The sequence below is a fragment of the Acinonyx jubatus genome, chromosome B3 (genome assembly GCF_027475565.1).
Source record: "Acinonyx jubatus isolate Ajub_Pintada_27869175 chromosome B3, VMU_Ajub_asm_v1.0, whole genome shotgun sequence".
Classification (NCBI taxonomy): domain Eukaryota; kingdom Metazoa; phylum Chordata; class Mammalia; order Carnivora; family Felidae; genus Acinonyx; species Acinonyx jubatus.
The window spans coordinates 120,069,128-120,083,317 of record NC_069386.1 but is presented as its reverse complement, the minus strand read 5'-3'; the positions used below and the strand labels follow the sequence as shown (position 1 = coordinate 120,083,317).

The 14,190-nt window shown below is 38.9% G+C and overlaps 1 protein-coding gene across 1 annotated transcript in view; it reads left to right on the top strand.

The window, feature by feature from the left end:
* The first annotated feature begins 223 nt into the window (after positions 1 to 223).
* Positions 224 to 14,190, top strand: part of SNW1 (SNW domain containing 1) — a 32,584-nt gene continuing 18,617 nt past the window's right edge. The window contains exons 1-3 of the mRNA XM_015071591.3: positions 224 to 339; positions 4,910 to 5,063; positions 8,602 to 8,763. Coding sequence (XP_014927077.1) covers positions 326 to 339; positions 4,910 to 5,063; positions 8,602 to 8,763 — 330 coding nt within the window. The 5' untranslated portion in view covers positions 224 to 325. The remainder of the gene's footprint in view (positions 340 to 4,909; positions 5,064 to 8,601; positions 8,764 to 14,190) is intronic.

The following is a 14,190-nucleotide window of genomic DNA, read 5'->3' as shown; positions in this document are numbered from 1 at the left end:
CTCCCTACATGGGGAATGAGACTGAGTGGGGAATAAAATAAAGTCGTTTAAAGGGCATCTCTCACCTTCGTTATTTTGCCTAGGGAACGCTGCATCATGTCACAGTGTACGTCTGCCTTTCTTAAATGAAGCCCTCATCCCGTTAATAACCAGTCGGTCTGGTTAGGACAGAACCAAAGCGTACTCTTGTCCAAAGAACTACAAATCCCAGAAGGCCCTTCGGCTGAGGCGCCTGCGTATCGCGTGCTTCTTCCTCTCCATTTCTAGTCAAGGGGAAAGACCCGCCCCGCGGTGCTGTCGCTCGCGCTGGAAGAAGCGGAAGAAGATGGCGCTCACCAGGTGGGTTGTTGATTGGGGTCCTCGATTCGGAAGGGTCTGGGAGTACCCACCTTTTTCATTTCTCTGCCTACTGTCTCCGGGCGGTGACCTGGCTCAGGGCACAGAGCGACGTGGGCCGCGACCACGGCTAGGCCCTCTTGCCGGCCTCCGGGGCGACTAGGCCTCAGCGAAGCTGGGGTCTTTCCTGAGCGGTTTCCCGGGTTGAGAACTCCCCCTCCCCACCCCATTAGAGCCGAAAGCATCGGCGTGGTGAATAGTTTTTCAGTCTCAGATGGCAAGGAGTCGCACGTGTTTTTCGCTTGAACATCTTGGGGATGTGGCGAGCTCTCCGTCCGGTCCGCGGCTTGCGCGGGCACGGTGGGAATGTGGAGAGCAGTAGCTTATTTGGGCGGAGTGAAGCGGCGGAAGGTGACTGCCCGGCTTAACGGCGGTGGGTCTGCCGAAGTCTCGTCTCTGTCCCGAAACAAGGATTCTTGAAAAAAGCGGGCCCGGTGCTGGACAGAGATTTTAAATTAGCTACTGTAGTGGCCGCTGCGTGCTAATAAGGCGTCGCTGCTCTGCACTATAACTTTGGACCTTAGAATTTCTTCCGTAGGTAGAACGGCTTCAGATTTTTGCTGTTCCCGGTTGCCTTGGTAACCGCATATAAAGTGGTCCCCACCTTTGAGAAAAATATGTTTAAGTGGGAGATTCCGAGGAGTTACGTAACTACTACTGGTGTGCGACCTTGCTGCCCCATCTAAGTGGAAAAACTTTCCATGCGAATGCAAGCAGGAAAAGTTGAATTGTCTAAATTCGTCGTAAAGAAAGTAATCATTTTAGGACATAAGCTTGAGTTCTCTAAACACATTTGATTCTCTTTATATTTAATTTTCCTGGCTAATGAATCCTAAAAATGTTTTAAGCAGAAAATTCTTGGGGGAATTAGGTTTGGGTTCCTTGCTTTATCCTGGGGGTTGTGTATATACAAAAGGAAATCTAACAGTCTTTGCAGGGAAGATGGGGGTACAAGGCATACAGATATGAAAGAAGTAAGGGCACACAAATGCTTGCTTGTGTAGTACTAACCTTAAGTGCAAAAAGAATTAGATGAAATGAGTTGAATGGACTGGGAGTTTTCTTTAGTAAATGTTACAAACAGCAGACTTTTGAGTGCACCTCCAGTTAGGAGGCACAGTGGCAAAGATTACTAGAGTTATGAGTAAAGGCTTTGTGGAAAAGCTGGAATTTGAAAAGGACACACAGGGAAAATAACATGTCGTGGGTATTGTGTGCTTAAAATTGCAGTGACAGAGTGCAGTCTTCAAATGACTAGTCTTGGGGACTACATAGTGTTCTGATTTTGTTGAGTTCTAACTAATTTGATTTTTAGAAGGTGGTCTCAAGTTTCCAGGTGAAGTGTTATTTATCTCCAAGATCTACCAAGGATTCTTAACAGCAGAGACTTGACGGAACTGATATGTTATAGTCTTGGTGTCACCAGTTATTGTTACTAAAGACTGAAAGTCCTACTGATTAAGTTTTCTAAATTCAAGTATATTTAAGGTTATGTGTCTAATAACATCACTTGCATTTAGTATGCTTTATTTAGTAAAGGGGGAGGGTAGACTAAGTTGTCTCAACACTAGCACTGTTGACATTTTGGGCTGGATAATTCATTCTGGTATGGGGCTGTCCTGTGTATAGTAAGATGTTTAGCAATATCTTTGGCTTCCTCCCACTAGATGCCAGTGATACTGCCCCCATTCTCTACCCCCAAGTCTTGACAATCTTAATGAATTGTATGTATCTAGGTATTATCATACACCTGCATTGTAATTATTTTGCCCCCCAGTTGAGAACCACTGAAGTAGCCTTTCGGCCTGCATATGCAGCCCACTCTGTACCCCTTCCCCCTACCCTGCTACTGCAGGAGTGTGCCTCTTTGTGGGAATGTCATCCTTTACAAGGAACTGCAAATTTAAGACCCTCTGGAAGGCTAGAGTATGTTCAGACCCTAATCCAGGCCAGGTAACCTGTTTATTGGATTGTCTGAATTCTCCACTTTGACAGGCTGCCTGCCTTTTGATCATTTTAGTGACCAGTTCCTCCAACAGAAGGTAAAAAGAAGGGTAAAATAAGTAAATATTGTAGCTTCTTTGGAACTTTGTATGCCTTCTATGTACTGGATATACATGGTATACTGAAAATAACTATGGTAGAAACCCAAAACTTTTGGCTCCGTTCATCCATTCATCCATCCTTCAGTTAGTACATATTTGTTGAGGATCTACCATGTGCCAGGCACTATTCTAGTGCTGGTTTTACAGTATTAAATCAGCGTTGCAAACTCCTTATTTTCAAAGAGCTTACATTCTAGGAGAGATAGACTATATATGAGTAAACAAATCAATAATGCAATTTCGGATAGGAATTACTAGAAATAAAAATGAAAGGACAAAGAGTGACTCAAAATGTGGAGTGGGGTCCTGTTTTGGACAAGGTGGTCAGAAAACAGCTGTGGAGAGGTATAAATGAGCAGAGACAAGAATGCTAAGAAGCAAGGACTAAAAGATCTAGGAGGGGTGTGTGGCTGGCCCAGTTGGTACAGCTTGAGACTCTTGGTCTCAGGGTTGTAGGTTCAAGCCCCACATTGGGTGTGGAGATTACTTAAAAATAAAATCTTTAGGGGCACCTGGGTGGCTCAGTCGGTTAAGCGTCCGACTTCGGCTCAGGTCATGATCTCACAGTTCGTGAGTTCAAGCCCCGCATCGGGCTCTGTGCTGACAGCTTAGAGCCTGGAGCCTGCTTCAAATTCTATGTCTCCCTCTCTCTCTGCTCCTCCCCCGCTCATGCTCTCTCTCGCCTTCAAAAATAAATAAAAACATTAAAAAAAATTTTTTTAAACAAAATCTTTTAAAATGAATGAATGAATGATCTGGGAAAGAGTTTTCCATAAAAGCACTACAGGAAAGAATGTTCTTAATAAATGGAGCATTTTATGGTAGATGGAATAGCAAATGTAAAGATCTAGAGATGGCAAAAGGAAAGGCAATAAGATTGTAGTGACATAAAGATGGTGAGTGCAAAGGGCAGAGTGAATTTCGTTCTCCTCCAAACATGTAAGTAGCCCTCGCTGTGAGCTGGACAGTGCCTAGAGAGTTAGGGATGAAATGAAGTAGAAGCCATGATTCCTGCAAGTTGCGCAGTCTGGTGAAAGAGGTAAATGAGTAGATGATTGTGATACAGTAAGATAAATGTTATAGTAGTGGCACATAGAGTGTCTTGTGGGAGCATGGGTGGGGCGCAACTGATCCAAATTGGTGGAATCACGGAATGGCTCCGCATAATCAAATATATATGGAACAATATGCGTTGATGAGTATTTAGACACTGTGCCAAGGGGGTCATAGATTTTCACATTTACTACTTAGAGCAATTCTGTGACGTAGGTGGTCTTTTGATCTGTCATTACAGATGAGAAAACAGAGGTTCAGAGAGATAAGTAACTTATCTGGGTTACTACCTGGCATAGGTTGGATTTGAACTCTGAGCTCTTAGCTGTCACATTCCTGACATTCTGGACTGGATTAGATCCCTCTGATGTATACCGTCATAGCACTGTATACTTTTCCTTCATCGTTTGATACAATTTGTAATTAGGGAATTGTGTAAGCATTTGATTGTCTCTCCTCTGCAAGGCTGTACCTCTCTCTTATAGTCTCATTGCTTACATAGCACAGTACCTGCACCCAAGTGATCAATAAATATTTTGAATAAATAAGTTCTGCTTATCCAAATATGCTTAGTCGCCAAGAATCACAAAGGAACCCTAACTTTTCCATTAAACATATCAATTTACTGGAATCTTTCTGTGATACTTTGGGGTATCTCTATAATAACACTTATCATACTTGAAAGTTGTTAAGAATAGCTTGGTAAAAAGGCTGCTGTGATTAAAGAATGACAAACTACATCTTTAGAATTTCTCCTTTGAATCTTTGACCTCTCAAGTTTTAAATTGCATTCTAAATTAGATACCTTTGGGAAAACACACTCATATATGCAACCTGTGTTTTCTTTCTTTTATGCACCTCTTGGTTACATTCAGTGCTAATCCTTATTATTTTTTGTTGTTGTTGTTGACATTAAAATAGTTAAAAGTAAGAAGAATAAGAGTAAGGTAGTTAAAAATAAGGAGTGTAAAAGTAGTAAAGGCACTAAGACACCATATACTGGACAGTTGGCCCCTGGGTAATTGAGAATGTTTTCTTGCTTGTCACAAGAAAAGAAATGTGGAAGCATAACCACTGAGTAGTTTATCTATTATATGAAATATCTGTTAGTTTTTTATTATGGGCATCATTTGCCTGCATCTTAGTCAGATGTTTTTACTGTATGTCTCTGAGCGTTTATTTCTTTCCAGGCAAAGTAAAATGACTGATATTAAATACTGCCATGAATCATTGAAATGTTTGCTTTTTTGCTTAAGGGAAAAAGTATTATGGTAAAATAGTCTGTGATGGCCAAATTGCAACGATCAAATGTAGGAGTTTTTTTTTAAATCTGACTTTATTATCTTTGCTTATAGCTTTTTACCTGCACCTACTCAGCTATCTCAGGACCAGCTTGAGGCTGAAGAAAAGGCAAGATCTCAGAGATCACGACAGACCTCACTGGTCTCCTCCCGAAGAGAACCTCCTCCATACGGGTACCGGAAAGGCTGGATACCTCGGTTATTAGAGGTAAATAATTGTGTTAACGTTTATTATAAGACCCTTGTAAAATACCCTAGAACCTCTGCACATGAATGCCAATATGCTAGAAATTCTGGTCGTGAGTTCCTAAGACATATATTCCTTTTAGAGGATTGATCTTTTTCTTCTGGCTTATTACCACTTCTTTGTGATCATAAGAGAATTGTACCTGTTTATGTCTCTTCTTATGTCCAACTATTAAACATGTACAAAAGAAACTAGCATACTCTCTATAAATCCAGGGATTACTGCATATGGAAAATAATGGGAAAGTAAGGAGAAAATGAAAAAAAGAGTTCATGTTGGGGTGCCTTTCCCTCCCTTCTCCCCACATACACAATGCCACGTAACCCTGAAGAGACAGCCTTCCTCCAGGGAAAACTCCAGCAGCATTTCTATTTCTGATTTCCTTCTTGTCAAGTATATTGGAAAGAGCATGGGCGAGAAGTTTAAAAGAATAAGTAAAAATAAGTGTTTTTGCATCATAGCTATGCTGCTTACTATTCGTGTGACACTGGGCAGATCCTGACCCCTCTTTATCAGTTTTCTTATCTTCAATTTGAGAATATTAATATATGTCTAATATACATATTAGATAAATATTTTAGAAGGTATAAAAGAATTTGATGGTTGATTTGGAGGCAGTGAGGGAGAAAGAAGACTCTGAAATGATCTTTTTATATTTCTAGCTTATTTCCAAAAAACAAACTTCTTTGGTAGTACCTATCTTCCTAATTACTCTGTATCCTTTAGAGCAGATCAATACATACTCTTTTCCCTAATTCCAGGGCAGTCTTCCCATGCTTGACCACCTTTTTCATCTAGGGAGAAAAGCAAACATTTGAGACAACTATTTTGCTTCCCCAAGACTACTTCCTCTTTGATCAAGCCTTTTTCTTCTCTGTCTCTCAGTATTCATTCTGACTCCTGCAAATTTTGCTCTTCCACTTCCCAAGGAATGTGCCTGCCCTATTAAAAATCTTTGTGCCTATACCATTCGTGTTTGTACACAATTATTTTCATTTTATCACTCTGTTACATTCTGTCCTTTTATGGTTGTGATTTTTACCTTACAAATGTGAAGGGATTGTGCCCTCAACTTTTTTTGTATGCCTCTAAGTGCAGATCATGGTGAACTAAGTATTCATTGGACTGAAATTTGTTGTTGTCTCTATTCTCAGCCACTCCCATGCTTGGCATTCCCCCTGCCTACCAGAACACTCTATAGAGCTTAAAAGACAAACTCCCAACTAGATCATGTCTTTTAAAAAATTTCCTTGTTTTTTTCCCTTAGCTGTCCTCTAGTCCTTATTAATTCTAATGTGTGAAAGCCAGTCTTACTAAAATTACTAAGGGTTTTTTGTTGTTACTTTTGTTTTCACTGATAGTGTAATTTGTGAGGTGTGGGGCAAAAGAAGATTATCAAGGGGGCTGGAATGCCCTCTTATCTGGGGCAAAAAGGTAGTGATTGACATTATCTGATAGAAGGATAATGTGTCCCTTGAGGGATTATAGATATTCTTCGTTTGCCTCTCAATAGATTACAGAGTGGGGGTAACAGACATCATTTTACATACAACAGAAACCTCATCCAAAGATTAGGCTTCCATTTTAGCATTATGACATTCAGGTACTTTTTAAAATCTTACTTGACTAAAGGTTTCATACATCTTGGTAGAACAGAACAGTTTATTTGAAAATCAAACCAAAATGGCCAGCCAATCTGGAAAGACTGTGAATGCTTCTTGAGGGGAGTGAACGTTCTGTGGAGAAAGCATTTTGTTCTAGTGTTCAGAGTAAAAGCTATGATTTTCTGGCAAGCTTAATGACCGCATAATGCCACATCCACAGTCTGAAGTACTTATTATAGTTGAAGAACCCCAGCAGATCTGAGCATATGTCAGATTGATGTCCTGGCTACAGGTAGCACCTTTCTTGGGAATATTTTAACTATTTTCTGCCGAATTCATAAGAAATGTCTCCCTCAGCTTTATTGTTTGTTTTTAGAAATGTAAAAATTTTCTTTAGCAAGTCAGTTTATTGTATCTAGGAAATCACATATCCAGGATCTAATGGAATATTTCTTGAAGGAGGAGGTCTTATAAAAGTAGTTATTTACATAAAATTTTTCATCAAACCCCCTGTAAATGATTAATTTTAATGTTTTTTCCTATCATTTTTTAGTTGTATTGATTTGCCCTTTTTAGAGCTAAAAAGGAAAGAATTTTAGTTCAGTGAAAATACAGTTTTTTGGAGTCAAAAGATCTGAGTTCAAGTCCTGCCTATGCAGGACATCTTGGGAAAATCACTTAATGTTGCTAAACTTGAATTTTTTCCATATGAAAGTATGATTGTTGAAATACAGGAATTAAATGAGTGTGGATTGTTGAGTGTACAATATAATTCCTAAGCAAATAATACTAAGTTTAACAAAGCTATTTAAAACTTGTATTTAACATTCATATGTTTATTTGACCATCTACCTTTTTTGTAATGTTAAACTTCATCAACAGATGTTACTTAGCTTGTGCTACTTGAGAAGTCTTAGTCTTCTCTTCTAAGTAATTGTATATCATCACCATTAGAAATGTGGTGAACTCATTTCTAGAGCCTTCCTTTCTATTTATTTGCTTCTCCTGGAACATGAATAAATACGTTATTAAAATCTGGTTCCAAGAAAAAATTCTTTACATTTCTGCCCTGTTGTACCTTGACCTTTGCCTCACTAAGAACATTATGTATGCTAAAACTAAAAATCTTTTCTTTGTCCTAAACGTTCTACTTAATTTCATCCTGTCATGTATATAAAAATCTTTGCCATGGTCTAGAAGCCCTCTCATGATCTGGTGTTTGTCTGCCTGTGCAAGGTTATCACCTATGTGTCTGCTCCTGTGTCCCAGTAAGCTCCAGCCTCACTGGACACTTGTTTCCAAGGACATCCCAAGCTTGTTCTTATAGCAGTACCTTCATGCTACTTGCTTTACCTAAAAAATGCTTCCCTCAGATCTTCTCATACCTGATTTCTCATTATTTAGCTTTAACTCACATTACCTCTTCACAAAGGCTGTCCTAGCCACAGTATCAAAAGTAGACTTTCTAGGGCACTTGATGGGTCGGTCAGTTAAGTGTCTGACTCTTGATTTCAGCTCAGATCATGATCTCACAGTTCATGATTTGAGCCCTGCATAGTAGTGCTCTGTGTTGACAGGGCAGAGCCTGCTTAGGATTCTCTCTCCTCTCTCAAAAATAAATCAATAAGCGTAATAAAAAAAAAAAGGAAAGTAGATTTTCTTTGCAGTCCCATTATATTTTCAAGGCATTTATTACAAGCCAAAGATTAGGCTTTTTACATCTTTGCCCGCTGGAATGTACACTGTACAAGACCAGCGACCTCTGTTTCTTTACTGCTGTATCTCTTAGCATCTACTATAACAAGGGCTCAATAATTATTTGGTGAATGAATGAATATATCTTGAACCTCAAATTATTAAGTATTCTTTTTATTTCTTTCCTTTTTAATATGTAGGATTTTGGAGATGGCGGTGCTTTTCCAGAGATCCATGTGGCCCAGTATCCACTGGATATGGGACGAAAGAAAAAAATGTCAAATGCGCTGGCCATTCAGGTGGATGCTGAAGGAAAAATTAAATATGATGCAATTGCTCGGCAGGGACAGTCAAAAGACAAGGTAATCCTCTCGTTGATTTTTCCCTCTATTGATAAATACGTATCTGGCCATTTAGCTTTGTTAAAAGTAGCAATGAGTAGCAGTTAGTACTTAGGCTAACTGAAAATATGACTTCATGATTATATGAACAATGTATTATGACTTCATAACAGCAATGACTTTTTCATTTCAAATCTCCCAAATTGATGATAGCTTATATATACTTAGGGTTTTCACTTATTTGTTTAGCATTTTAAAAACAATTTGAGGGTGCCCGGGTGGCTTAGTCGGTTAAGCCTCCAACTTTGGCTCAGGTAATGCTCTCATAGTTCATGGGTTCAAGCCCCATGTCTGGCTCTGTGCTGACAGTCAGAGACTGGAGCCTGCTTTAGATTCTGTGTCTCCCTCTCCCCTGCTCATGCCCTCCCTCTCTCACTCGCTCGCTCACTCTCTCCCTCTCTCTCTCAAAAAATAAACATTAAAAAATAAATAAAAGCAATTTGAAATTGTTAAATTTTGTTTTAAGTTCTTTTATAGTACTAACATTTTTCAAATGCTAGAAAATTGCTAAAAATCTATAATTCTAGCACCCTAAAACACAAAAAATCAAAATTTAGATTTGTTTATAGTCTTCTAATTCTGTCTCATATACTTACAAAGTACTTACATAGATATTTAATTATTTTAATAATTCACTTGAATGTAATGAATTAAACTTTTTTCTCCCCTAAGTATAAAACTGGCACTTGCTGTCCATATTTTTGATGGCCTGCTTACAGGTAATCCAAAGACCAAAAATAAAATTTACTTAAAATAATCTCCTCACAGAGCAGCTACGCTCAGAGCCAAGGAACTGTTTTTGAGAGAAGACCTAGTTTTTTCCCTCGTAAATAAGTACTCCACGCATAGGTAAAGATCTCTTTAGAATTGAAGATGTTGCGAAAAATAGTTGAGGGCCTTCAGTACTTGTCCTTTGCCTCTTTCTCTTCCCTAAATGTTTTCATTTTACCCTCTAAAATTGCAGTAATGACCCCATCCTCTACTCCTGCATCATGGGTGCTGGGTTCTTGGGGAAAACAGTTACCCAGTCATGCAAATCTATGTCTCAGGTTTAGACTGCGCTCCCTTGGTGTTCCTCCAAGCTTTAACTCCTACTCCTCTCCGTCCCCTGTCAGCTTACAGGTGACATCTGTTTGCACATAACGACTAGTGGAAGAAAATTGTCTGCTTTCTTTATCCTGCACTTGGCTTTCTGTCTTGACTTTTCCTTTTGTCTCTATGAGAAATGTCTTCGGTCTAAACCTAATCTTGCCAGGTGTGCTGTAGCGTATCCTGGATTTCATTCCTCCCCCTCTCCTTTACAGCCTCGCTTTTTCTTTATTCTTCTCAACCATGACTTCCACCTCCCCTTCTTCTACTGGCTCCTTTCTGTTAGCTTTTAAATATGCTTGCTTTTATCATCTTTTGAAAGAAAAGTTTTTCCCTGACTACCCTCAAGGCTCCCTCTAGCTACCACCAAATTTTCACCTAGGTTTCTTTATTTTCCTTCAAGCTTTTTGCTTGTTGTTATCTGTTCTACTTCTTCACTTCCCTTTCATTCTTCATTTCACTGTAATACAACCTCACCTCAACCAGTCTCTAAGCAAAGGTCTCTAAGGCTTTTCTCACAACACCATCTCTTTGACTAATCTAATTTATTTCCTTGGCTAAAATTGCCACTCATGTTGATGACTGTTAGATCTGTCTCCAGCCGAGTTTTCTCCCCTGAGCTGTAGGTCCTTATATCTTACTATCCGCAAGGACAGCTCTATTAGATTTCCTCAAAACATCACTCATCAAATCCAAACCTAAATTCATAATTTTCCACTTAATCTACCTTCTCTATTCTCTAACTCAGTGATTGGCAGTGATATCCTCCTGACTGACTATGCTAAAAGCCTGGGAGTTATTTTTCCCCCCACTATTTTGTTGATTTAAAAAAGATACACTAATAATAAATTCTTATGGTAGAAGATATCAACAGTACATAAGTATGTATGTAGTGCCTACTTCTCCCACTTTACTTCCCATAGGTAAGTACCACTACTATAATACATATCTTTCCAGACCTTTGTTATGGATTTAGATACTGATGTATATATATATTCCCACTTTAATACACACACACACACACATATCTTTTTTTACATGAATGAGATTTTAATATTCATAACTTTCATAGCTTTTTTAAATTTAGTATGTTTGGAAGGTTTTTATCAGTATATATAGGTCTGCTTTATTTTTTAAAAATCTATATAGAATTCCAGGTGTGTTTGTGCCCTAAGTTTTTTTTAAGCATTTTTTAGTTTTCAGATTTCAATTTTTTAGTTTTCAGACAGTACTTTATTCAAGGTCCATATACAAATACCTTTTTGCACATGAATATTTGCGTAAAATAAATACTTATGTGAACTTACTGAGTCAAAGATTATTCAAATGTGAGATGTGACACATAATGCTGTAGTTCTCTAAAAAGCCTTTGCTGAGCGGTCATTCCATTCTTTTGTGTTTCCTTCAGGCCTTCCAACTGTTAGTCATTGTGATTTATCTTCTTCCTTAACACTTCTCAAGTATATGCCCTTCTCTGCTACTTAGTTCAGGCCCTTATCACTTCTTGCTTTATTTACTGCAGCAGAGTCTGAAACCACCTCCTTTGCATTTGTTTTGCCTGCTTAGAAAAACAAACTCATCCTTGTTTATATGTTTAGCTCTCTCTCCCCCACGTATACACACACAAGTGTGCACACTTAAAATGTTTCCATAGCCTTTAGGGTAAGAACCAGCCAAGCTCCTTATGGTACACTTGGTCCCTTCCTTATCTTTCTAGCCTAGCCTCAACTTTCATGGCCAGAAAAGTTAAATCCAAAAATAAACAGTCCAGTTTTAGCCATTCTTTTTATTTTCAGTACAAAATAATCGCCACTGTTATGTGGTTGTTAAGAAAACATTTTCAGGGCACCCAGCTGGCTCAGTCAGTGGAGCATGCGACTCATGATCTCAGGGTTGTGAGTTTGAGCCCCCACGTTGGGTGTAGAGATGACTTAAAAATAAAAAAAAGTCTTTAAAAAAGGAAAAAAGAAGAAGAAACTTGCAGACATTTTTTGTAAAGATCTGCCACAAGGAATTCTTGCAGCTCCCCTAATATGGCACATTCTCTCTTACCCTGGGAACTTCCCATGGATGTCCTCCTGTGTGTGGGAAAGCTCTCCCCCTATTCTTTGACTAAATTCTGTTGCTTTTTTTTTTTCTTAATGTTTATTTATTTTTGAGAGAGAAAGAGAGCACAAGCAGGGGAGAGGCAGAGAGAGAGGGACACAGGATTTAAAGCGGGCTCTGTGCTGAGAGCAGAGAGCCTGTTGTGGGCCTCAGACTCACGAACTGTGAGATCATGACGTGAGCTGAACTTGGATGCTTAACCGACTGAGCCACCCAGCTGTCCCTAAATTCTGCTGCTTTCAAATCACAGCTCACTCTTCATTGTTTCGGAAAACTCTTCCTAATCTTCCCTGGCCAGATGGGGTATCCTTCCTTCCTCTTCCCTGTTTATCTTAGCAGTCATCACATTTTGTTCTATTTATCAGTTCACTACTATCTATGTCATTTGACTATAAGCTCTTTGAGGACAGAGATTATATCTTTAGATTTCCTCCTTGGCACCTAATTTAGTGCCTGACAGCTTGACGCACAGACTTTCATCAGTGATTTGTTTGAGGAGTGATAGCAGTTTTCATTGAATAACAGAAAACCACTTCTCCTGAGCCAGTAGGGAAGCATAGTCCACTCCTGCAAAAGGAAAAACAGGTCCCTATACAGCAGGACATATACTGGAAATATGCCCTGTGCTGTGGAGGCCTTCTCTAGGCTTCACTTGCCTTTGTTTTGGTACATCTCTCCTTCTTTGGAATAGTCATTATTCTTTATTGGTACATGCTGCCTTTCCTCTCTCATTGGTTAGGAAAAAGAACACTTTAGGACAACAGTTTGGCATTGGCAGGTTGACTAATTTTGAATGACACACAGTTGTAGCCCATTAAATTTCAAGACTGGAAACCAATTTTCTCTCACGTCTAGGAAGTGTCTGGAAGTTTTTTCTTTCTCTAAGAACCATATATACTGGTGATTATTTTGTCTTGAAAGTAGAGTGGAGGGAGTGCCTGGGTGGCTCAGTCAGTTAAGTGTCTGACTTCTGCTCAGGTCATGTTCTCACGGTTTGTGGGTTTGAGCCCTGCATCAGGCTCTGTGCTGACAGTTCTGAGCCTGGAGCCTGCTTCGGATTCTGTGTCTCCTCCTCTCTCTCTCTGCCCCTCCCCCCCAAAAATAAATAAAACATTAAAAAAAGAAAAAGAAAGTAGAGTAGAAATGTTATAACTATTTATTTTTAGATTTCAGTATTCTGGCCAAATAAGGTCTCTAAAGTAATGTTTCTTTATACACTGAAAGCATTACATGTTTGTCTATAATGCAACCACTAGGAATGAATCCAAAACTAGTAGTTTATGGAGGCACCACTCAGAGGTTCATACTAACCCTGACCCTAATGGAGGAAGCTATGCATGTGTAGGGGCAGGATGTATATAGGAAATCTCTGTGTCTTACTCTTAATTTTGCTGTGAACCTGAAACTACTCTAAAAACATAATGTCTCTGAACACATACACATGTGCGTGTGTACATGCAAACACAGAATGAAGATTTTTTAAAAAATGAGCAGGGTACCGAATGAATTGAGAAGAAAGATAGTGAACAGAGTGAGTACTTGGACTGTTCTGATACTGTTTCTGGTGAATGTATTTCCTTGCTGGACATTATGCCCTGGAATATACACTTGAATTTCTTACACAAATTTAATAAATAAGTATTTTAATTTTTTAAAAAGTGGATGGATTAATGCACGAAGTTTTTGAATGCATTTAATTGAACATTAACTGAGTACACGTTGGCAAATGCGTTTGGAAGAGGGGACACTTGATTGTTCGGGACCGTCTTGCGTGTTGTATAATGTTTAATGTAACTGCCACTACCTATTAAATACCTGTAGAGCCTTGGGGGTGGCAGCAGTGCCCTGTTTTAAAACCACTGATTTTCTAGTTTTAGAAGTAGGAATTGGCTGCTAAATGTACAAAATGGGTCTTTAAAAATTCATTATCATTCAGGAGGCTTGATTTTCAGAGTCTTTGACATAGGATGAAAATAGTTTATTGGATTATTGAATTTGCATTATAGTGTAAAGATTTCTGATTTATATCAGAGGGATCTGGTTTTCTTCAGAAACCAGAAAGTTATCACTGAAATATTAATAGTGAAAGGTCAAGAATGGTAAATGCTAGCTCTAGGTATAAGAGATTAAGAAAAAGGCAAGATTTCAAGGGATAAGTCTAGGCCCTAGATCTCTCTACATGTAAAATATATA